The 23,785-nt window shown below is 37.8% G+C and overlaps 1 protein-coding gene across 1 annotated transcript in view; it reads right to left on the minus strand.

Annotated features, from left to right (window-relative positions):
* Positions 1–307: 307 nt before the first annotated feature.
* MIGA1 (mitoguardin 1) overlaps positions 308–23,785 on the minus strand; it is a 35,539-nt gene continuing 12,061 nt past the window's right edge. The window contains exons 8-16 of the mRNA XM_059478230.1: positions 13,655–13,755; positions 7,139–7,257; positions 6,884–6,956; positions 6,483–6,569; positions 6,261–6,359; positions 5,821–5,955; positions 4,614–4,667; positions 3,858–3,974; positions 308–3,516 (exon numbers count right to left, since the gene is read on the minus strand). Of these exons, the coding sequence (XP_059334213.1) occupies positions 3,298–3,516; positions 3,858–3,974; positions 4,614–4,667; positions 5,821–5,955; positions 6,261–6,359; positions 6,483–6,569; positions 6,884–6,956; positions 7,139–7,257; positions 13,655–13,755 (1,004 nt within the window). The 3' untranslated portion in view covers positions 308–3,297. The remainder of the gene's footprint in view (positions 3,517–3,857; positions 3,975–4,613; positions 4,668–5,820; positions 5,956–6,260; positions 6,360–6,482; positions 6,570–6,883; positions 6,957–7,138; positions 7,258–13,654; positions 13,756–23,785) is intronic.

The raw sequence follows: 23,785 nt of genomic DNA on the forward strand, positions 1-23,785 counted from the left end.
GGCAGTTTGGCTTGGAAATAAGCCTGAAAAAATTGATCTCCTAAAAACAAGTGGAGAGACAACAGCTTGGCTGTTACAACACAACAGCTGTATACAATGAAAGTGGACAGCCCAAAAGCTGCTCCCATACAATATTTTTTTAATTTATATAATAAAATTTTTAATAGTTCTTGGTTGATTGCAGGCAGAAAACTCCAATTTCAGGATGACTAACTGGTATCAAAATTCCTCCCATATTAAATGATTTTGCATTAGATTTCAAGAACTGTTCAGATTTAAGTTTCAGATACAGTTATATGAGCAACAGTTGTTTCACTGAAATATTTTATTTTATATACACAGCTGCAGTTCATTTAGGCAATAGAAAGGTCACAAATACTCTTACTGACACTTGATTTGACACATTTACTTTGACAGAAACCAAACACTACAAAAAGGAAGAATAATAATCATTAAGAACACAATTAAAGTAAAATTATTATTACAACTAAATTACAAATGATATAAATATTTGATTCTTTATAATCCCAATGCATTCAACATTTCTAATCTTAGGAGTACCATTATGGAAGAAGAGGATGGCTTTTAAATTTAGTTTGTTCTTATTAGGATGGAAAGTATCATTCAAAACTACCTAAATTTAGACACTATAAAGTAAATTCTGAGTCTGATTATGAATTAACTAGAGTAGAACTGCATCATGCTATCACTGCTGTGGTGCAGCTCTGGCACTTGTGTTTGCAGAGATGGTGCACTTCTGAATTCTTTAGCCACAGGGCTGGTTATCAACAAATGCTGTGTCCAGCTCAAGGGGCAGGCTGTGAGAGCTGACTGCAGTTCTGTGCTGCAAGGACAGAGCCTTCCAACTGGCATCTCTCTGAGTTACACACTCAGAATAGATTTTTTAGAAAAAGATTGAAAAAGACTGAGAGGAGATCAAAAGCCTTCCCACCTGTACCTGGACATTTCCCTGTTTCTCTATTGCCTTCCTTTTTGGTTTCTTTGCCGTTTCTCAATCAAATGTTTGTTGGTGGCATCTTACAACAACCAAATCCTGTATTTCTTATTTTGTATGGGAAATTCATTGGTTCAATTTCTACTCCAACTCTGTGGACTTTTGAGCTCTGTGAGTGCACAGAAGTGCTCCTGTTTGAAAGGGACACAAATGCTGAAATCAGGTATTATGAAATTCTCCCCATTTTCTAAATAGTTGGGTGTTTGATTAGACCTTTCTTATTCTTCTGTTTAAAACAATCCTTTTGTTTTTGACATAAGACCAAGTTTCCAGGTTTAATTTTTTTCCAAGTGTCTGGAAATATTTATAATCTCATCTGCAACTCCATTTCTTCAAGAGCTTTTTGTAAATAATACGAAAATCTCAATATACCTCTAATTCCATAAAGAAGTGCATTTCTGTTTCTTTGTGATACATTTTAAGGTATAGTTTTCTTCATACAAATTAATTAGACCAGACAAATCACAGCAGACACTTTGCTCTGTTACCTACAGGTCATACATTTGCTGTAGAATATGCAGAACACTTACTCTGTTCCTTCTATTTCCAGCTATTCCTATCAATTTCTGAATCCAACAAGACACCCTTATTGTTAAATATAATTTCTTTCATAACTTGCAAAAAGCTGCCAAAATGCACATAGCTTAAACATATTTATCTTCTCAAAACTTAAGTGAGGTGGGTGAAAAAAACTTCACATGCCTCTATTGAAGACACATTGATGAGAAAAAAAAAATACAGCAAGGAGGATGGTGCCAAGCTCAGCAAGTTAAACAGTGGAAATAGGCCAAGAATAGCATTTGGAATTTCTGGTTTATTACATATAGAGTATACTCTTTTTTGTTAAATAAACTATAATCATTTGGCATTTCACACAAGTAATATGACACATTTTCATCGCTTTTTGTATTTATCAAGTGAGTACAACAAAGGAGCAAAATGCTGGCTCCAGTGAAATCTGTGAATTACACAGGCCCTCATTTTGAATAGCATCCTTTTGGGTTGTGTTTGACATGAAATTCGAAATGTTTCTAGTCAAAGTTTGTTTTGATATCCTAGATTTTAACAACATGCTTCTCAAGTATCTGAGTATTTGGAATTACTCTGTATTTCCTGACGTGGGATAGATTCTTGTGGGCTGGCTTTGTGTAGCAAAGGCATGGAAGAGCAGTTTTAGAGCCTAAACTAACTGTGAAGCATTGCTTCAGTTGACAGAAATTCAAAGATCATCATAATTAATCACCTCTGGAACAGGAAAAGCCATTGCTGCAAGGTGCCTCATACCTCCTGAAGGTGCTGTGCTCCTGTCTGAAGTTCAGGGTTCCATGGCCTGAGCCACAGTTTTACACTGCACAGAGATGGCCACAATTGCACAAATCTCCTCTTAAACAGACACCTGACTTCCCACAAAGAAGGGAGGAAGACACAAATTATTAAATTATAAAACACTGCCTTCAATTCTGTTTCATTATTAATAAATCTTATAATACATACTTATTAAAAATATATTTTGAAATGCTACATATGAACTGAGATTAACATTGGTTCATTTACCACCATATTGAGTAGTAATGGTTTTAGAACAACAAAGTTTTAAATTAATTGGTGAAGCTAGCTTTTCAAATATAAAGAAGTATTTTAAAACACCTTAGTGATGTTTAGATATTTTAAATAAAAATAAAGTAAAAATTGCATACTGGCAGTCATTCCTGCCCAAATGGTGCTTGCATTTCCTGCACTGCTCCATCACACTGTAGTACAAAATGGCTGCTGACACCCACACAAATGGAATTCTGGGGCAGGGGCAACATGTTCAGTTCTGTGCGTGTGATTACTTTATTGCACGTGTCACATGAATCAGAGACTGCAGACACCCCAGTCAAAACACCTTCTAGATCTAGACACCTAATGCTGTGGAGACTGCAATGAACATTTTGTACTATAAGCTTTTAAAGGAAACAACTCCATCAGCTTCACTTACGAATTATTTGTGCAAAAGTACAGTATTTCATAAATAAACTTTACCCGAATATTACAGAAAAAAGCTTTGGGATACATGAAATATAAATACAGCGACAGCTGAGCTGCAAAATTAATTTAGGTATATACAGTAGTACACTCCCCAGCTCTTTTCACAGATGTACATTTAACCTCCCTGAGTCCTTTTCCATACTTAGCAACACGATGCATTCCCAGATGTTTGCTCAGTAACAGCCACAGTAGAAAAGGGTGGAAAAGAGCACATCTGTGTGCACTCCCTGCCGTGTGCCAGGGATTGAAGCTTACTGTACTTTTGCTTCCAGGAGCCCCGTGGTCAGGACAGGCCTGTGGCCACTGACACAGGCCCCAACGTGCCTCAGGGAGTCTGCCCCCAGGTAGGCCAGCAGCAGCTCCGTGTGCCGCATCAGCAGCTGCGTCAGGTCCTCGGCCAGGCTCTCCATGGTTGAGTACCTCACCTTCTCAAAATCAAAAATGTCTTTGAGGAAGAAAAGCACTTGATCCTAGAGGGGGGAAAAAAAAAGGAAGAACTTGTTTTCAGTTACAAAAAGGAAAAAAAAAGTATGCAATGCTAACAGCTCTTTCTTTAACATGTTTCCAAAAAGCATCCAATTATGTATTATTTTGGTGCTGAGAGAGAAGTGTGCTAAAACAGCCTTTGCAAAACAGTTCCAGGCTTAAAATGTTCATATGAAAGTACTTACTTGCTTCTTATGGTTTCTTACTGTTAGCCTTAATCTTAGGAAAATGCAAATGTATACTAATAAATAAAATCTCAATTTATTTTAATCTGAAAGATTAAAAAAAAAATAAATAAAAGTGGTAATCAAAAAAAGTTTCAAACCTTGAAGAAGCAGCATAGATCATACAGCGAATTTCTAGGGCCCAAAAAGCCCCAAGCCAAAACAGGGCTGATATGTTCACATATAGCATAGAAATGTGCAAAAAATCCATCAGGCACCTAGTGATGTAAAAATTGTAGACAAAAGTTACACAGTAAATTTCGTATACAGCTCTATTGTTCAGCATTAAGTCTTCATAAAAGCCCAACACTTCCCGCCTTGGTCTAATAAAATCCCCCAAATGTGTGGAGCTGTGGCACAGAGTTCTACTGCGCAGAGAGGTCAGGATGCAGAAGGGGCTGAGGGGAGGCTGCAGCAGAATTCCTGGTGCTGGTGAGGAACCTGGTGCTTCAAGCAGGGAACAGGGCAGGACTGGATGGGATTTGGCTGCGGGATCGTGGGGGGAGCTGGGGCTGACAATCCCAGCACAAGCAGGTGAGATACAAGAATCACAACCTGGGTGTGCAGAACTCTGATATCTGCATGAGGGGCAGGAAGTCAGAGAGGTGACTGACACCACCACCAAGAGAACCTAAACTAGGTTTGGGAAAACCTTTCAGTTAAGGCTTTTTGCTAAAAATAGGTTTTAGGGCCCCAGGAGCTAAACTTCTGCAACTGGCAAACCTCTTGTCTAAATTAACAAGTCTACAGGACTAAAGGTTGATCACTCATTTATTTTGCCAAAGCTACAAAAAGAACTTCAAATTTTTAGGAGATGATCAATACCTTTGTTCCATATAATTTGAGAGGCAGCTTACCTTCATTTGCTGTCTTTTTTGCTTCAGTACTGACCAACAACTTGAAGCCACAGCCTAATTGTAAAAATAAAAAAAATAAAGCAAGCCTCAAATAATTTTCCATGTCAAAAGAACTCATCTGCAGAATACTGTATTTCTATATTCTACATTTCAGGGACATGTATATTCTTCAGTTTCAATCTTGTGACAACACAAAGTTTCAAACCATAAAACAGCAGCTGATATAAATAACAAGTTTATATGTACTTTATACTTGCTATTCCAGATCCATCTTTGCAACATTTTTCTTAGTTCAATTCAAATGTAATTTGGCATCCTTGACTGATTTTACAGCTACCACAGTTAGCAACACTCACTGGGTTTAAGTGAGGACCAGTCTTGTATATTAAAATGTGTGCTCAGACATCAGTAACTATTTTAGATATTAAGTGGCATGTGAACACATTGAAATGTACTTTTTCACTTTAGCAAAAACATTCTTGCAATAGCTTCAGATTCAGCTATGGAGCTTTGTCCAAATATGGACTGTGAAATACAATATACCAACATCAATACTGGACTTTTTCCCCTCCCAGCCTCTGACTATCCTCATCCGACTCCCCTCAGTACTGCAAAGAGAGTTTAATACACACAAAGCACACTGTATCCATGAAACTACAAAAATATATACATGTTATCTTTATTCTTTTCCTCTACAGGGAATATTTCAATTGTAAAAGAAAACTAAAAGGAAAACTTGCAGTGTACAGATGAAAATGGATGAAATGACAGTAGTCTCTGTACCAGCTGACCATGGCACTAGCCTGTGTCTCTAACAGAGGGATGAGATCTATCTGGCAAATAAACAGCCACACATGAAAAAACATTAATTGCAATCAACAGCTGAATACCTGGATTGTATTAATTTACTTTTGTTTCCTTGTCCCTTATTGCTAAATCTCTGTCTATGAACCAAAACCTGGACCTGATGTCTAAGATGTGGCTAACAGAAACTTCCCTTCTAAAATTCAGGAAGGACAAGGTTAAGTATTTTCTCCAACACATTCAATCATTCTCTGTTTTGGGCCAACCTGTAACTTTTAAATTCCTATTATGAAAAACCTGATAATACAATCTTTTAAATTCTTTTGAGGAAGATCTCAGGTACATACTCAGTACACTGCAATGTACTACAGATCAATTAAGATAATTACACATGAATACTTACAGTTTCTTTAAAAGAGGAATTTAACCAGCGGTTATTTACTACATTCTGTATAGATATTGGTGGATTTTCTAAATCTTCAAATGAATCCATTAATATGAAGTCCAGGACAACATCATAAAAATTCAGATTTTTCACCTATATTAAATGAGAACATGATCTAAGTAACCTAGTTTCTCTTTCAGCAGTGGAATTCAGCATGCACCATATTGTAATTTGCAGATTTGCAATTGTTTTTAATGAATATTAAAAATACTTTGTCAGTAAAGGAGAAGTTTAAAAAAAGTGTAGTTTCTGGTACTAAACTGGTGAATGCCATTTCTCTAAATCAGCAATATAAACAATAAAGAGTTGCCTTTCCCACAATTCTGAACTGTAAAAAATTATTTTTAGATCCTATGGCATTAGTAAGGGTAAAAACACTTTTCAGAAATGCAACTCACTCCTCTAGCAGCAAGTTCCATTTCAGTATTATCCCAGTGATCTGTTTGCTCCAAAAAATATATCATTTCATCAAAGACATCTTCAAATTTCTTTGGATTCTGTAAAGTAAAAGCAATGAGTATCAAGCAAATGTAAAAAGAGATATGGTTGATTTCCCCTGGACAGTGAATTCAGGTAGAAGTTACATAAACAACAAAACATTGGTAAAAAAGGGATTTTACCTTTCGTGCTTTCACAATTAAAGCAGACAAAATTTTTCTTCCACTTTCAGCAAGAAATATTCTGTTTGATGTTTCTGAAAGAATGATCTAGAAAAAGGTTCAGAAAATATAGACAGGTTCATTCACAGGTTATACCAAATGACCTTAAACATTTCAATCAATTTTAATTATCACCTTTAGTATAGTTAACAAGTTCCTAATAAGCCTTGGGTGCAAAGGTTACAAAGCTAATCATAAAATCTGGACTCCTCTGCAAATACATCTCATTTTAGAATGATAAAAACGTAAAAGCAACAAGAAAATATTTAAATACAGATTACATTATAAAAATGCTTGCACAAAGACTAACAGTCAGTTTCAATGCCATGCACAAGACAGACAAATCACTCCTTCCAGTTTACCTGAAAAGCTTGTCGAATACAATGAAGCTTAGCAAGGAAGTCACTGTCTCCTAGACATTCAAACATTTCAGTCCTGTGCAAATAGAAAAGTTTTCAGAGACTATTAAAAAAAAGCAGCACAAGAATATCTATCTAAATCTAATTGCTAGAAAAAATACCTAGTACAAGTAACTTCTAAAAAGTGATTTCTAGACAGAATATTAAACTTTAATTCTTGCTTTTCCTGGAAATACTTAAATAGACAAAAATCAATACCTTAACACCCGTGAATAAATTTTGCCTTCTTCTGCTAAGTGCATGGCTTCTTCATACAGGGGGCAGTGGCAAAGGGAATCCAGACCATACGTGCTACGAATCTCTCTGTGCTCTGAAAGCTGAAACAACATGTTTTGGAAGTTCACTAAAGAGCTTGCTGATATAATTTTTGTGAAGATAAAACAAATTAAAGAAGTTTTCCTAATGTTCTAATGAAAGATGCATCCTTTACTGCATCTGCTTAAAATACAGGGGTAACAATTAACAAGTGAACAGAACATATACACCAGGTCATAAGACTTAACTTAGTAACTCCTAAAATCTGAAAGCTACAGTTTCAAGTTTCAAAACCTTTAATTAATGAAATAAAAGCATCTTACTTTTGTATTTCATTTGTATAGTTAAGTTTTTGAATTGTCTAGTTAAAATAAATGATACCATAATGGGTCTCAAAGCTGTTAAAAGAAAATAATTGCCAGGACATGAAGTACAGAATGCTTGCACCATACAATTCCTTAGGAAGCTGGAAATAGTAACATCCTTCCACCTCTGTTTTAGTCTCAAGGTAAATAAGACTCCCAGTTACCAAACATACTGTATGAAACACGAATATTCAGTGCTTTATACTACAGGCTCCCTAAATGGTTTTCATTATTGACAGTGTCAATTCTATGGTTAACATAGAAATAAACATGAACTTGTAGACATTTTTAGAGAAAGAAAAAAAGCAGATCCATAAATCAAAGCACAAAAATAATACAGAGAACTCCTGTTTACAGGGTATCATGTTCAACCCACAAAACAATGTCTAGCTACAATTTCACTATAAAGATTACATTATATTATTAATAATAAAACCAAAATCTGATGTTTACACATAATTCAGTTTACTTAATGACCAGAAAACTAATTCTACCTTTTTTTTTTTTCAATATCCTGCATGAGGCAAACAAACCTGTGTTTCTAGGTTTCTGTGTTTCTGGCCTTCGAGGTCACAGATTAGCACAGGAACTGATACATGGGAATTGGGTGAGGCCCTTGATTATATTTAGCTTTTTTTTAAAAGAAAACAACAATTCCTCTCAGGCTACCAGATGAAATAAAATATCATGAGAGAAAGGTCTAACTGTTCCTCCCCAGAGAAGATGATTTTAATTACAGATTAATTCCAACAAATAATATTTTGAAAGGGGGAGCAAATTCCTCTACCACTGACTTCTCTTGGCACATAAAAAGTGAAGGGGAGAAAAAACAAACAGTAAACCAGAAATTAAATGTTTAACTAGAAAAGGTGATCTAGACAGGCTCTGAAGTTGCACCATTAATGCTCATGGAGACATTATAAATTTTCTTTTGATGCTTTCTAGTATTTAGAAATATATTGCTATATCACTATTTTATATGTAAACATATAAAGTATATATATGTAACAATATAGAGATGTAACACAGATTATTATGCTTAAAATTATCTTGCAACCAGTAGGGGACATTCTTTGAGATTAAATAAGGTGAATGCTTGCCTATATAAACATCCTGCTTAAAGTAAAACTCATTAGAGATGATTTGTAAAGATACATCCACATTTCTATTGTAGAAGAGTTCAGCTACTAGGAAAATTCACAAATTATATTCAATATTTAACAGGATTCAGAGCACACAACATTTTCTAGACAAGCACCTCCCAAGATGGCATCAAAAGGAAAATGAACTCTTCATTGCAGAAGTCTCTGAGGACTTGCTGCCTTTGAGGATAAGGTGGGCAGAGGGGCTGGTTTTCAGTTAGATGGCTCACTGTAAGTGCCTTGTATCAACTGGCATGTGCTCATGATATTTATTGAGGTACCTGATTTTACCTCACTGTGTACCCCTAAGCACCACATAACTCTCCTCACCAGGGCTTTGGTACTAACCACAAGTTCCCAGAAAGCTCCAGCATCCAACATCTTGGCATCACAAGCAAGCTGGACACTTGAAAGCTCCCAGAGTCCCTTCCTGCCATTCTGTAGTGGCCACCTCTGTGCACACACAGCCACTGCCACTCTGAGGCTCCTCACACCCCTCCAGGGATGACAAGGAGCTGTGTCACAGCTACCCCCAGTGCTGGCAGCAGCCAGGAACACAGAGGCTTGTGATGGTGCACTGGATGTGCCAGCCCCAAGTGTCTGCTTCTTCCTCAGTGTCAGGAGGTACATGGAGAAGAAAATGAAAATGCAGACATAGAAGAGATAGAAGATGACTGACACTAGAGCAGCAATCTCATCTTGTAAGGCTTTGCTTGTATCCATTCAAGGCTTCAAAAAGAGAGACCTGTTGGTGACCACCATAAGGACATTTCTGATGGCCTGCCCTAAGATCATTACATCAAAATAACACATCCTTCAAAACTCCAAAGCTTGTAGTTCTAACTTGTGTCTAACCAGCTCTGCTGTGCTGCAGAGCAGCCTCTGAGGATTCCAACATGGACACGGTTCAGATGCCCATCAGTTTTCTCTGGAACTTCAGCTTTAGGGCTGTATCTGCAGTAAGGAGATGCTGAAATCATTGCTCTAAAGCATCCAACCTTTGCCACTTGCAATCATTTTTAGGTCTGGGATGCTCTGACTGCTTTGGTTTAAGGAACAGGCTCAGTACTCTCATTTGCCCCTCACAAGTTGTTTCTTAATAAATAGAAAAAATTCTCAGCTGTGCATCAAGACCTTGTTGACTACTAAAATAACCACCTACATGAATGTAACAAAAATAAACAATGCTAGACCTTTCAGGAATTCTTGCTTGCTTCCCCTAATAGAGAGGTCACTTTACTGGCACATTCAGCATTCCTTACATTCTGAGAAATTATGTTTACCATATATTAAAAAAGCTGATGATAATCTCTTTAAAATATAAAGACATTCAGAGAAAAGATTTCCTCAAAAAATGTAAGTAGCTGCAGAATGAAAGTGAAACATATCTGGGGAGTTGGAAGATGTGATGGTGATTAGTAACAAAAACCTTTGAGATGGCATTTTAATAAATTGAAATGATGAAGTGGTGTGTTCCACCTAAGGTCTGGAAGAAAACAGGAAGGCTGTTACTGATAAAAAGCAGCAAAGGCTTTATTCACAAGTCTAAAAAATCTCCCAAGCTTTGGACTAAGGAAAGTAAAGTTTATTTGATAATAGACCTACAGATTCAGTACTAGTCAAAACACAAAAATTAGACATGATAAATGCATGTGCACTGACAATGAAGAAGCAGCAACAAAGCTCACTGTCAGGGAGAGCAGGAGAGAGGTTCTGTTAGGAAGATGGAAAAGAAGCCAGGAAAGAGAGGGCAGAGGCCTTTATCTGGCACACTCACTGCTGCATTGTTGCCAAAGGTGGCAGCTATTTTGGTCACAGTAGATGGGAAAGCAAGACTATGAAAAGCATACTAACCCTCATCAACACAAGCTGAAGGCAGCCAGGCTCAAATGGGGAAGAAAATACCACTATTTATCACACAAGTGTTATTAATAACTTAATTAGGGCAATAGTTGTGCTTACCACCCATTCTGCAATGCTTCTAGAGCCTAAGTGTGTTTAAGACTAGAAGCCTGTCTGGTCATGGGGAGGGCAACTGTGTCTAAATTGTCTCTACAAAGATTCAGGCACCTGTGTATATTGTAGCTGCCAGACAGGCACAACTCTGTATGACAAATCACCAAATAAGTGACCCTCAGCACCCTCTTGATCACCAGCCACAGCCAGATGAAGTTTTGGCTCACCCTCCTGCTATCCTGTAGAGCTCATCAAAAGGGCACGTGACGCAAGCCCTGCCAAACTGTCCCAGTTTTGTACAGCTCTTTCCTATATTTTGTTCTAATATAACAGCACGACATTCCTGTTGCCTCCTGAGCAGTATCCCTATCAATTTCCATTCAAGCATCTATCTGTGTCTTGTTTCATTAATGTTCTCTCTCCTGCAGGGCAGGGAGCTAAATCTGACTGACTGTGTCAGTGCTGAAACATGAACACAGTTTCCAGTCTCCAAAATGAGAGTCACACAAAATACTTAGTCCTGCTCCTTGGGACAGGATACAGTGTAGAAGGAAGCCAAGGAACTGTCAACAGAGCTTGCAGCATGATGAGGCCACAAAAAATGGTGCCACGTTCTAATTTCCTGGAAGGTGAAATTATTAATTCCAGTAGGGCATAATCACACCTATGAATTTCAGATTTAAAAATGTTGCTAAACACTTCAATCAAGACATGGAGTTTAGGGACAGTTACTGCTATTGTAACTGCAATCAGGGAGCTTATGATGAAGGAACTGCCTTATTTGGCCCTTAGGTGAGACAAATCTGAAGATGGAAAAGCCCCAGACCACTTAGCCTAAATTAAAACATTCCACTGTTTCCCTAGTGCAAGAAAAAAAATTAAGAAGTAGATAAGCAAGAGGAAGCTACTTGTCATCATGTCTAGAATAAAAGAATTTGGTATGTCAATTGTAATCCTGTTAAATCAAAGCAATTACTGCTCTCTGCTAACAGCTGAATACACTGGGAAGTTGCTGCTGCTCCTTCTCATTGCCATAATGTGAAGCATTTCTCCACCACACACCCTCCTGAGGATGGACAAAATAATAAATCATGGTAGCAGAGGTTTTGTACCAGAACACCAATTCACAGCTCTTTTTTTGCACCACACAACGATGCCCTGTAGCTACAACTCCCGAGCTAGCTGACCCTCTAGTTTAGGCCCAGTGGCTCCCATTTAACCCAGAACACTGATGGTGCTCTGGCTCAAACACCAAACTGCAAGTTGCTCATGTTCTATTAATCTTCAGGACTTCTGTCACCTAAGAACTTCACTAGATTCTTCAATAAAATCTGAGAAAAGTGAATTTGTTCTATTGGCAAAGGTTAGAACAGCTGGAAAGGATGAGAGAATCTTCATAACTTTATCCTGGAAGAACAAGTTGACAGAAGTGGCTTTGATGTATCAAAATGTGGAGAATATTTTCAGGATACTTGAAGACAATTACATGTCCAATTTTGGTTCCAATGGTTTTTTTTGCAGACACTGGGACAATATAGCTTTAGGAGAGGATGATGATTCCACTGATACATCCTGGGGTTTCTGTTTGTTTGGTTTTCCCTTTCTTTAAAGCCAAGCAGCACAAATAAGCATAAGGGGTTGTTCCCATCCTCACATACTTGCAAAAGCATTATGAAAGTTCATGTGAAAAAATCCCCCAAAAACAAACCAGATACAAAATGTACAAACTACAATGGTTTACAGCTCCTCTCATGAGCTGGTAGAGCTGAAGCAAGCTTGAATTGTGGTGGTGTCCAAATTACAGCAAAGAGAAACCAGTGTCTATGGATACAGTCCTTGTTAGGAATGTTGGGCACCACAACTCAATGTGAGTTACTAAATCAAGGAAATCACTATTTAATGTGAATTACTAAATCAAGGTAACTGTGTTATGGAAAAACAAGCCCCATAAGAGACAGTCAAAACAACTGCAAAGAATGTGTGTGCAATTCTTTCTTTTTGCAACTGACTTCAGTAGCTTAGTTGTGGTGTGTATAGGAGAGCAATATCTATCACAAAATGATCTTCTGAGGCCAGCTGCCTCTCCTGGTTTTTGGAGAACAGTGCTATTCAATATCACTGCAGCTCCTCAGATACTACAGAAGGAGATATTCCTCATTCAACTAAGTGTGTCACTGCTCATGAGTCTCTTTCAAACACCTCAAGGGAGCTGTGGCAGACTCCAGCTAACAGGCCGTTACCCAGAGATTACCACGTGTCCTTTGTGCTCTTGTCCCACAGGATTACAGTGAGTTAGATCAGGTACTTTACGTTGCCAAGGAAGCCTCCCAGTGTGGCCAGTCCCTGCAGCCCCACTGCACCTCCAGGGACTGTCACTGCCAGCCCAAGGTCCCTTCCCGTGGTGGCTGCAGGGAGCTGGGGGGTCCCTGCACACCCACAGGGCCACACAAGCTCCCCCAGCTCGGCCCAGGGCCCCAGAGCAGCCTCAGACCTCTGGTTCCTGCTAAGTCATTTCATCACATGCAACAACAGAGCAACAGCTCAACCTGCTGCCCTCATATTGTGCATGGAGTGTGCTAACACAGGTAGCTGTCAACTTCTTACAATTTTCTCCCAAAAAAAACTCCTCCAGGTCTAAACAACACAAAGCCTTCTTCATACATCTTTATAGTATGGTAAAGCAATAGGAAAAAAGAACAGAAAAATATAAATCATGGTGAAAGGAACTACTATAGCCTCAACTGACTGCTTCTTCACTCATGAAAATGTGATCTGTTTTTCAAAAGCAACTTCTGTTTAGGAGTTGGGGATGCATTATGTCAGTACACAAAAATAAACCCAAAACAACTGGGTCCAATGAAGCCTGGAAAAGCTCTATTTTCCCCACAAGAGAAATATATTTTTGCTTACAATGATTAGCAAAAAATAAGGATTCTTCTGTTCACTGTTGAAATAGATCAATAAATCTTTAAAAAAGCAATCTTTAAGAGTCTTACCTCAGCTGTGGAAACAAAGGAATCTGTGGATGCAATGCTTAATGTATCTCGAAGGCAGAAATCATCCCCATTATCCTTTACAGTAATGTCTGTATTTTTATCTTTAAAATTAAAAAAAAAAGTTTATTAGACAATCAGAAAATTCCATTTACATCTTGAAAACGTGTTTCATGTGTACTTTAACACAGTATTTCTTTTGGAAGGCACAACATTATACTACTGTAAGGGTAAATTCTTTTATGACCCACTAACATATATAAATGTGACTCTCTCTTTTCTGCCTTTAAAGTGGATTTTCAAATATCATCCACAATGAACTGGAAGAAGACAAAAAGACTTGGCCAAGGTTTTGGCCTTTCTTTTATAGACTACTGATGATCTCTTTATATTATGATATTACTTTGCTACATTGAGCTAGATCCTCAGTCAAGTTTTTGACTTGGCTGTGTTATGTAACTGCACCATGTCCTAGCCACCACTTTTACTTTTCTAAATAAAAGTTTATTAATAAAAAAAACACCACCACATTTTAGTTTTACTTGAATTTGCTTAACTTTCTAATTTTCATGCCTTTTTTCACTTGCTGGTTCTTCTGGAGAGCAAGTGAAGCTTTTAATCTTCACTGTATCCTCTTTCCTCAAAAAGCTTCATCACTGAAATAACACATCCAGAAGTATTTCCTACAGTACAAGAAGTCTTAAAGCCTTTAAAATAACTGTTATTTTTTCTTCAAATCTTCTGCAATACAGTTTCTCTCAGTTCTGCTTTACTTCATTCTCAGATTTCAACTCTTGCACTTCTGGGATGGTTTCATTTTAACCATACAGAAACACTTTCACAGAAGGATTAAATTTGTAAGTCGGTAAGTCAGGCTTTGGCTTGATGTGACCCATCCTACATTCCCAGTAGAGTAGATACATTTATTTCGGGTTACTTTACCTTCAGACATTACACATGTGTTCCTAAAAGCCTGTTTTATCTCCAAGAGTCAGCAGCAACCAGCTACCCAATGTCATCCAGGCTTGTTGCTAAGGCAATACTTCACTAAAAACTCCATTACACAGCGGAGTGGCCAAATGCCAATTTACTGGGACGGTTTACTCATCACTTGAAATGCTACAAAGCCACATTACTTAACTATTACTTTGGTGGTTGTTATGGTTTTATTAGTTATGGACTTGGAATGACAGCTCAAAACCTGCACAGAACAAATATCTGTCCTTGGGAGTATTCACTGAGAGAAAAAATGATTCAGAGTTTGGACAAGGATTTTACTAGAGCGAGTTAGGCAAATTGCAATCACGACTTCACCACTATTCATATGCAGTCTGATTTTTTTTAGCTCATTCTTACTATTTCTTTCTTCTGACCTCTTAAAACCAAGAGGAAAAGTACTGGAGCTTAAAAGTTGGTCGAGAAACAATCACATTCTGAAATGTGAAGTGCTGGAACAGAAAAGCAAACTGTGGTTTGTAAAGCACTAGCTTGAGGTCTGCTTAGAGTGGATGGGTAACATGACGTTTCTTTCTTATTTCTAACTCACTATTTGCATTAATTCTCTTCTAATATTACATTAGATGATTTTCTAATATCACTTTTTCACAAAAGAGTTTGCTGCACTTGCAATAATACTGTTAAACCCAGGAGAGTACAAGCATTATAGACTGACTGCAGATTTTTTGGCTCTCCTTTTTTCAACCTCTCCTTTTGCCTAAGCTGCTTTTACTGTTATATGTGAGTTTATAGCTCAATAATAAGAACATATCCCCACACTGATTCTAAATAGTTTAACTCTGGGTTATGTGGTTGATTACATATAAATGGGAATAATGCTGTTTAACTAAAATGTATTCCACATATGTTAAAAAAGTAATTGGTGCAAATGAAGGAATCACAGCCCAGAACAACACAGAATCAGGGGTTCTTCCATAGATCTTGTACTCAGCCTGTTAAAGACTAAATGAAGCTCTAGAGTTAACAAATTTTTTATTTAATCTATCTTTGTTGAAAAAGTCATACTTCCAAGTTTTCTAATATGGCCTAAAACTATCATCAAGCCAGTATGCTTTTAACATGTTAATTAGTTGAATATGGAGTATCTGTGTTTTCACTCAAAATAAAAAATCTCACTGCTACAGAAACAGACACAAAATTCGCATTTTATGAGGAAGAAAAAGATTAAAAATAAGGTTGGAAATGCTGAGTGAAATAATACCTTTGACAAGTGATATGTGCACACAAAGCACAGCCTCCCTAAAGAAAACCAAACAGCCTTGTCAGCTATTTCTGGCTTTCAGGCCAGCACCACCCTAATACCCTGAAACATCCTTAGCCAAGCAGGTGCTTATCAATACCCAGGCTGTGAAGGGAGCACGCTCTTATGAAAATTCACCATGGAATTTCACTGGGGTGAAAATTAACTTACAGCTGGAGTACATACCAAGCAAGTACCAGCAGAACATTCTTAGACACAAGAACATGAAAAAAAAAGAGACAGTGGCACAAAGACTCCTGGAATGAACAGCTGCAAGAGGAACCCACCCACCAGCGCCTGCAACTGCTCACACACTCATCCGTGCTTCTTATGGACTCTAATAACTTCAGGAGGGGAGTACTAGCAAGTATGTGAGCTTCAAATATACTTCACCTATTTGAGGAGCCAAGGAGTTATTTTGGGTTCACTTCTATTTGTAAAGGGGATGAAGTAGAGTGTCAGATGTTACAATCATGGCTCTTGATTGTAGTACCTTAAAATGTATCTATGGTCCCTAAATTATATTACAGTGTTAAAAACATGGAAAAGTATGGGGGACTGCTAAAGCTTGTGAAATTACTCCTAGCTTTATTATGTTTTGCAAACAACTATCTATTTAAAACTAAACAAGATTTAAAAAAGAGACCAGAACCAAGCTATTTTCACATCTATTTACAAATACTAATCCAGAATAATTATTTGTCTTTGTGCTGGTACATTTTCACGGTAATACAGAGCACAGAGCCAACCCCTTAAACTCTCAGAGCAAAATCTGACCTTCATAACTGCACAGAAATCAGCTTTTTAGTATTTAACTGGGAAGCATTCACCTTCACATAACGTTTTAAAGCTCTGAAAACCGTTTCCATGTTATCTTCCTGCCAACCCTGAATGAAACATGGCAGGAAGTTCACAAGTGAGTTTGGCACTTAGCTGACACATTTAAAAAAGGAAAGCACTTACCCACTAGTAAAGAACTCACTGGGAGTTACAGATTTTAGTTCCAAGTACCACCATTAAAGTCATGGTTCCCCATTCTGCCCAGCCCTCCCACTTCAGTGGAAAATCAGTGCAGTTAAAACATCACAAGCAGAAAAGCAAGATGAGAAAGTAGAAACTTTATAGAGTCTGAAGAGGAAAAAACCTTGCAAAGGAACCACTTATGAAAAGTCATGGCACCCTCAGAGCAGCAGGGGCCCAGTGTTCTGCCAGCCCACGTTGTGTGCTCAGAGCCCTTCTGTATGTGCCTTCCTGTCCAGTGAAAGGAATTACAATAATCCAGTTCAGACAGCAGCATGAATCAGTTCAGTTCCATGAGAGTGTGCCACAGTCTTCTAGCTAATCACAAGTGGCACAGTGGTTTGTCACCCCTTGCTGAAACATCCAAAAGCAGCTTTATTTACCTTTATAAATAGTTCATAACTCTGAGAGTGCTGATTATCACTTCTACCAAGTAGCTGCTAAAGCATTACATGAAGTCTTAGAGGATGCACCCAGAAAACAGCGAATTTTACATCATGTCATATTTATAAAAAGAAAACAATCCCAGCCTTCAGGTGCCCCCTTCTGATGACTGGGTCCTACAGCCACAAATTCAAAAAGCAAGCCAATATTGGAGCAGGGTACCCACACTGTGGGTCTGCTGTTGCAGTATGTGTTTACATTCTCAGTAACACAAATATCTGGGGGAGCTGGAGGCACCTCATCTAACCACATGAAACCAAAGCTGTTAGTGACTTCAGCATGAAAATATATTTCAGGTCAGGGTATTTTAAAAATATCTCCCCAGATCTTGCACTCTACCAGTACATCAGCATGTATCAAAGTTCAACATGTCTCATGGTTCTTTGTTGCTACTGCTCTGATGCAAACTGAAGTGCCAGATTCCTTTAGGAAACAAAGCCACACTCTTTCCATGCCCACCAAGCCACAGAAGATACTCCAGCCTGGCTCTCAGTGGGTGCTCACACCTCCAGCAGGACCCTCTTCTAACTCTGAGCTTCTGCTCACCAGGGTGAGGCCAGAACTCAGCAGCCAAAGCTGCCTAGAGGGGAAGAGCACAGGAGAGCATCAGACACTCAGTGTTTGCAACTTCACCCTCCTCCTAGAACTCTCAGACCTTTGTCAAGGTAAGCTGTGGCTGGGGCTACTGCTGAGCCTTCAAATGCATCCTTAACAGAAACCTCAGTGGTTTCCATGCAGGGAATTATCTTCTGCTTATGGGTGAATAGAGAGCCAAATCTTACTTCCTTGGAAAAAGTCGACTTAACAGAACTTTCATAATTATTTCCAAGCACAACTATAATATTCAGGGTTCACATAAAAGCCTTCTACTTAAAACACACTCACACAGGTATGAAAAGGTCAATTTTCCAAGACACTGGGTTCTCACCTAATTATCATTATGCAAAACCCAAGATGTTGTTCTTGGGTTTTGCATAATGATAATTATGCAAAGTCACTGTGTTCTGTATCACTTGGATGTTATTAAGACAAAAGTAGTACAGTTGACTAAAAGCTGAATTAAAAGCACATGTATAGATGACAGTAATATATTCTTCATACGTAGAGAATGCTTATAAAAATTTAATAGTACAATCCATTCAGTTTACATACATAAGCAATAAAATGCACCTGAAAACTGTGATGCACTGATTTGCAATATTTGTCATGTGGAAAAAGATACAATTTGCCTAAAATAATCTCATAATCTTCAAGAGATTTTCCAAATACTTTGGAAAGAAATAATAACAATTTCTGTGATGTTGATAATACTTTGACTATTTTCAGACATTTAAGATGCTGACTTTGTCCATAAAGTTATATTACCTGCAGAATACCACATTTAATGGTGTATAAAGCAAAACAACATGGCTACTGCTCTTATATCCTACTGCTCTCATTCTGCAAAGGTAAATAAACAGCACAAAGTTACATGTGTAATAATTTTAGTCTCTTCATGTAAAAATCAAGTGTACCTGAGAAAGGAATGTAAGTTCAATTTATTTCCCATAATCCATGCACACAGGTACATCAAATTAGAGAAAAGTATTAGGAAATACTATATAAATTTGATATTCTGGAATGGTGATAAATAAAATGATCCTTTCAAGATTTAAATCTGCTAAAGCATTCTTCCATAAATTTGATAACAGAGTTGGAATATTTTCTGATAGTTATTTTTTTAAGCAAAGAAAATACCAAATGGCTAAAAATATAGTTTTATTATAGAGAATATGGCTTGTGAAAGCTGTGTCTGAATCATCATAGCAGATTTATTGTAAAACCAACATTTCAAAATGGAAAGACCTCATCATGAGAAACTCTATGATCTCAAGGAAGAGGCAGAGTAAACACACGTGGTGCTACATTGCCGAAATCTGAATTTTAAGAAAACAAAGCAGCATCTGATATGTATTTTATACCCTGAATTAACAAATCATGTGTGCTGACAGCTGAGAAATCAGCTTAGTAAACACAAAATAGATGCATGCATGCGTTTTTCTCTCTGATTTACCTCTCTGACTCTCTACTTTGCAGACATATGATCCTGAAGCAGATTTGAGACATGTGTCTTGTGTAAACTACATGTCACTGAGAGGTCTTTCCCTATCACACAGCCTTTCATTTCACTGAAAATGCAAACACTGTACATTATATGGTTCTACACTTACAAAGGGTTACAGTTTTTCACAATTTCTTTACTCTGAACCTAAATATCTTCCCCGATTTTAAGGTTTCAATCCCTATTCTTTATAGAAAAGTTTTGCTTCTGAGCACTCTGCTGTTTCCAACTCCAGTAGTTTAGGTAACAGCTTCTGTACTTTGATTTGATTTGAGAGAAAAGATCTGGCAACCAAGTGAATTTGCTCAGCTGTCTAATCCAGACAGAGTCTGTTTGGGTGGATGTGCAGCACAAAGTTGTCACTGCTCTTCACTCCATTCTCCTGCAGCTCAGAAAGCACCACATCTCTGCTGTCCACAGCAAAGACCAGTTTGAATTCCAGCACTGCTTATTTCAAAGCTGAGACTTTGAGGCCCCAGGCTTTACAGCACAGCCCTGTGGAGCCTGCCAGACACCTCAGTCATCAGATTTAAATGTCACTGCCTTTTCTAAGCTCTTCACTTCTCCCAGCCAAGTGCAACCTACTGCTATTTTTGTCAAGCCACCTTCTAGTGACAATGGGATGGTCTGTTCAACCCCATTCAGTGTGACAGTACATTAACTCATAGGGATGCAGAGCAGATTGAAGATACAATGCCACATTTAGAGAAAAAGGAAGCACAAGGTTAATTTTCAGGCTTCCACATCTAGAAATTACTACCTTCAGTACCTTTCCTATGCCAGAGGCCTGCATAACCAGGTTAGGTAGAAAGATCTTCTCACCAGACTGACAGAGGAATCTCAAAAGTGAATTTCTCCCTTTGGTCTCAATCTTCCACACCTGTGAGTCAGTGGGTACTTAAAAGCAGGATGTTTGCACCAGTGCTTTACCAATGTTATCCCTTCCTTTTTTCCAAGGCAATTCTCATTGCCCCTTTCTTGCCTTTCCCACCACACATTTCTTCAAAGAGAGATATTACCACACATAGTGATGGAAAGGGACAATAATAAGCAGCAACTGTTACTCAGCTCCTGAAACCTGTTGTGTTTCTAACTGTTTCTTCAATTTCCTTTTTTTTCAAATCAGTTTCTTAACATGTTATATGAAACCCAAAAGAGCAAACATTGCAGTATTCTGGCACAAAAACTACTTTTCTGGACACAGCATAAGAGTATGGGACCATCCAAGATGGTCTTGTCAAACTAAGATTTCTGGGAAGGTTTTTCTTTGGCCAGTACATCATGCCATAGGGATGCTGATATTTCAAAGCAAGAAAGACAGCCTGACAAAAGGAAAACCCACACATTCATTTGTTCTTCCATTAAAATAAACATATGCTGCCCAGCAGTTGATAATTCCACTTACATGTATGAAGACAGTATCAGAAGAATCTGATACCTTCTCATCCCTGAATTATCAAACAAAGACAGAACCAGCTATACAGGTGGTGATCCTCAATGAAATAAACACCAAAAGATACAGGCATACATGTGTGTTTTGGGCTCAGACTGTATTCAGAATGTTTGACACAGAAAAACTCTGTAAGAACAGCCTAATAATCTCAGTCTTCCCTTCAATTTCAGGGCAGAACTATTTAACAGAACACTGCAGACTCCAGTGACACTGCTCAGGAATGTGACTGGCTTCTGCAAACCCAGCTGCACACAGACATGGTTTGACAACTTAAAATTTCTAAGACACATGCTTAACTTTAAGCAATAAGACTTAAAGAATATCTGGAGTGCCCCACTGACTGGGACCTACTTGTATTCCACTTGTCCCCAACAATGGGAAAGAATGAGATAAGAATCCCTATAAGGCTGTACTCTATGTAGAGTTCTGAATCTTTAGTTTACTAAATAAGACAAATTATCAAACTTAAACTAAAAAACCAAATTAATAACACTATAAGGTTGCCAAATGCAGTGGTAACGACATATTAATGCTTGAATCATAATGCAAGTAATTATTAAAGCAACCTGACCATTGCCAATCACCTAAGCTATGTACATTATTATTCAAGCCTTGCTTTATTTTCCCTTACTCTGGTTTACCACAGATAACTAATACATTAACTAGACAGCAACTTTAACTGCATCTGTTTGAGCAGCTGCTAATCAGTGCCAAGCCATGTGGAAATATGCATACATTTACCTTTAAATACTCACAGCCTTTCTCCATGTAGAACAAGGGCAGCTTTAAATAGCAGGAGAGAGAATAAAGCCTGGTGTGATCGACATGTGCTCTTGAATCAGTTACACCACAGCTCTTTGCTACAAAACTGGATTATTAGGTAAGGTGGGACATGCGCACAGTCCAGAGAGCTCACAGAGAATTAGAGACAGTAATTTATTTTAAAAACACCCTGTAGTTTGAACCATCAAAAGGGAAATCAGACACATCTCAAACCCAGTTACTTTTTCTAAGAGTTTTAGCAATTACTGCACAAATAGAAGCATGAGAGAAAAATAACACATAAATAATAAATGTTACTCCCTCCATTGTTACTGTTCACTTTTGCTATAACTTGCCACAAAAATAAATTCACTCCCACATAATTTCAACTTTGAAGCATTCAAGCTGAAACAGAAGTTTAAGAAAATTGTAAGATATTAAAAGGCCATTAGGAATGAAATGCTTACACAAGCTACTTGAGCCTTCCAGGTATAGGGTAAACAATTAAAAAAAAAAAATCACACTCCAAAGTAAATGCTTGGCAAATAAATGTGCAGAGCTGTAGTGATGGGGCATGGCTAGTGTTAGATAATAATTTAACAGCAATTCTTGAAGACTGTGCTGTGTGGATATACCACAATCTTTTATGCCACCTTGATGAGTCAGAGTTTTCCACTTAAAGAGCAGCAAGATTTAAACATAGTAGACACATTCATTAAGAAAAGTTCTTAGCTTTTGGGTATGTGTACATACACACAATGTTTTAATTTCATTTCAAGTCCTTGAAAATAAATTGCAGACAGAAGTGTACCTATTTTAGTTCTAACTACTGAATTAATAAAACTATAGTGCAGAGATCTGTATTTGCTGATTTTATGATTCTGTCAATACTCCATTTTGATATTGCTCTCCAAAGCAATTGGAAAGCTCAAAGTGTTTTTTCTGCACGTCCAAGACTAAGCTACCAAGCCAAGAGAGTTGATTTCTTTAGAAGTCTCTTCAAATTCTGAACTATCACTGCCTTTATCTCCCTGAGCCTGTTCTGGCTCCCCTTTCTTCATTTTGCCCAAAAATGTTTCAGACAAGCCTCTCTTAAAAGCATACTGCAATGCAAAAAAGAGATTGTTCAGAGAAGATCTAAAGGGGAATTGGCTCTGTGGACCAAAACATGTTCCTGATCATGAGTTTCTATAACCTCACACTGCCAGTACTCCAGCCAGAAAAATAAACACTTATCCCACCCTCACTCATTGCCATCTATTTGATTTTTCCTACCTCTAGACAATATATACAAACTAATAGAAGTTAAGTGCATGTACACCTTTTCTAGTAAGAAAAAGAATCTGCAAACTATAACTTGTTAAGAATGTATCATAAAAACATGAGAGAGGAGAAATAAAAAAACCCAACCTCCTGCATTTGCAGGCCTTTTACCACTTTTATGTAACTTCAAAATGCAAGCAAGCAGTTATTAATTCAAGCTCTGACACGTGAGGAAAATTATTACATTTCTTTACTCAAATAGAAGGTAAATATGTACTTTTAAAATAGTTTTTTAAAAAATGAGAAACAGAAAATTGCATCTGTACACATATTGTAAAGAACAAGCAGAATTAGTTGAGATGCATTTTGTGTTAGGAGGCCTGAGCAGGGATGCACAGGAACAGCTAACTGAACAAAGTCTGGGAAATAAAATCATGTTGGGGGATTGTGGCTCCATAGTAAGCAGCTTTTAGAGCTAAAAGGAGGACCAGCTTGTATTTCATTTGAAGAGAAGTTCCCAAGGGGAAGAGACCTCTTAAGAGAGGAATAATCTGGTCAGAAAAATGAGCAAAGGTGATTTTTATAAACAACAGTTAAGTCCATGTCAGACAAGCAAGTTTTAAATGGACAAGGCAACACAAAACATGGCAGGAGTCAAGAAGTGAGAGAGACAAGGGCTTAGACAGGAGTTTTGGTGTGGACAGAAAGAAGACAGGGCTCGGGGATGCCATTTAAGGGAAAGCAGTGGGGTGTATAAATAGCCTGCACTGCTGGATCTAATGGCAAAGCTGCTGGGCAAACAGTAAGGAGAGTCCTCAAAAACCAGAAACATTC

The sequence above is a fragment of the Ammospiza nelsoni genome, chromosome 9 (assembly GCF_027579445.1).
Source record: "Ammospiza nelsoni isolate bAmmNel1 chromosome 9, bAmmNel1.pri, whole genome shotgun sequence".
NCBI classification, from domain to species: Eukaryota; Metazoa; Chordata; class Aves; order Passeriformes; family Passerellidae; genus Ammospiza; species Ammospiza nelsoni.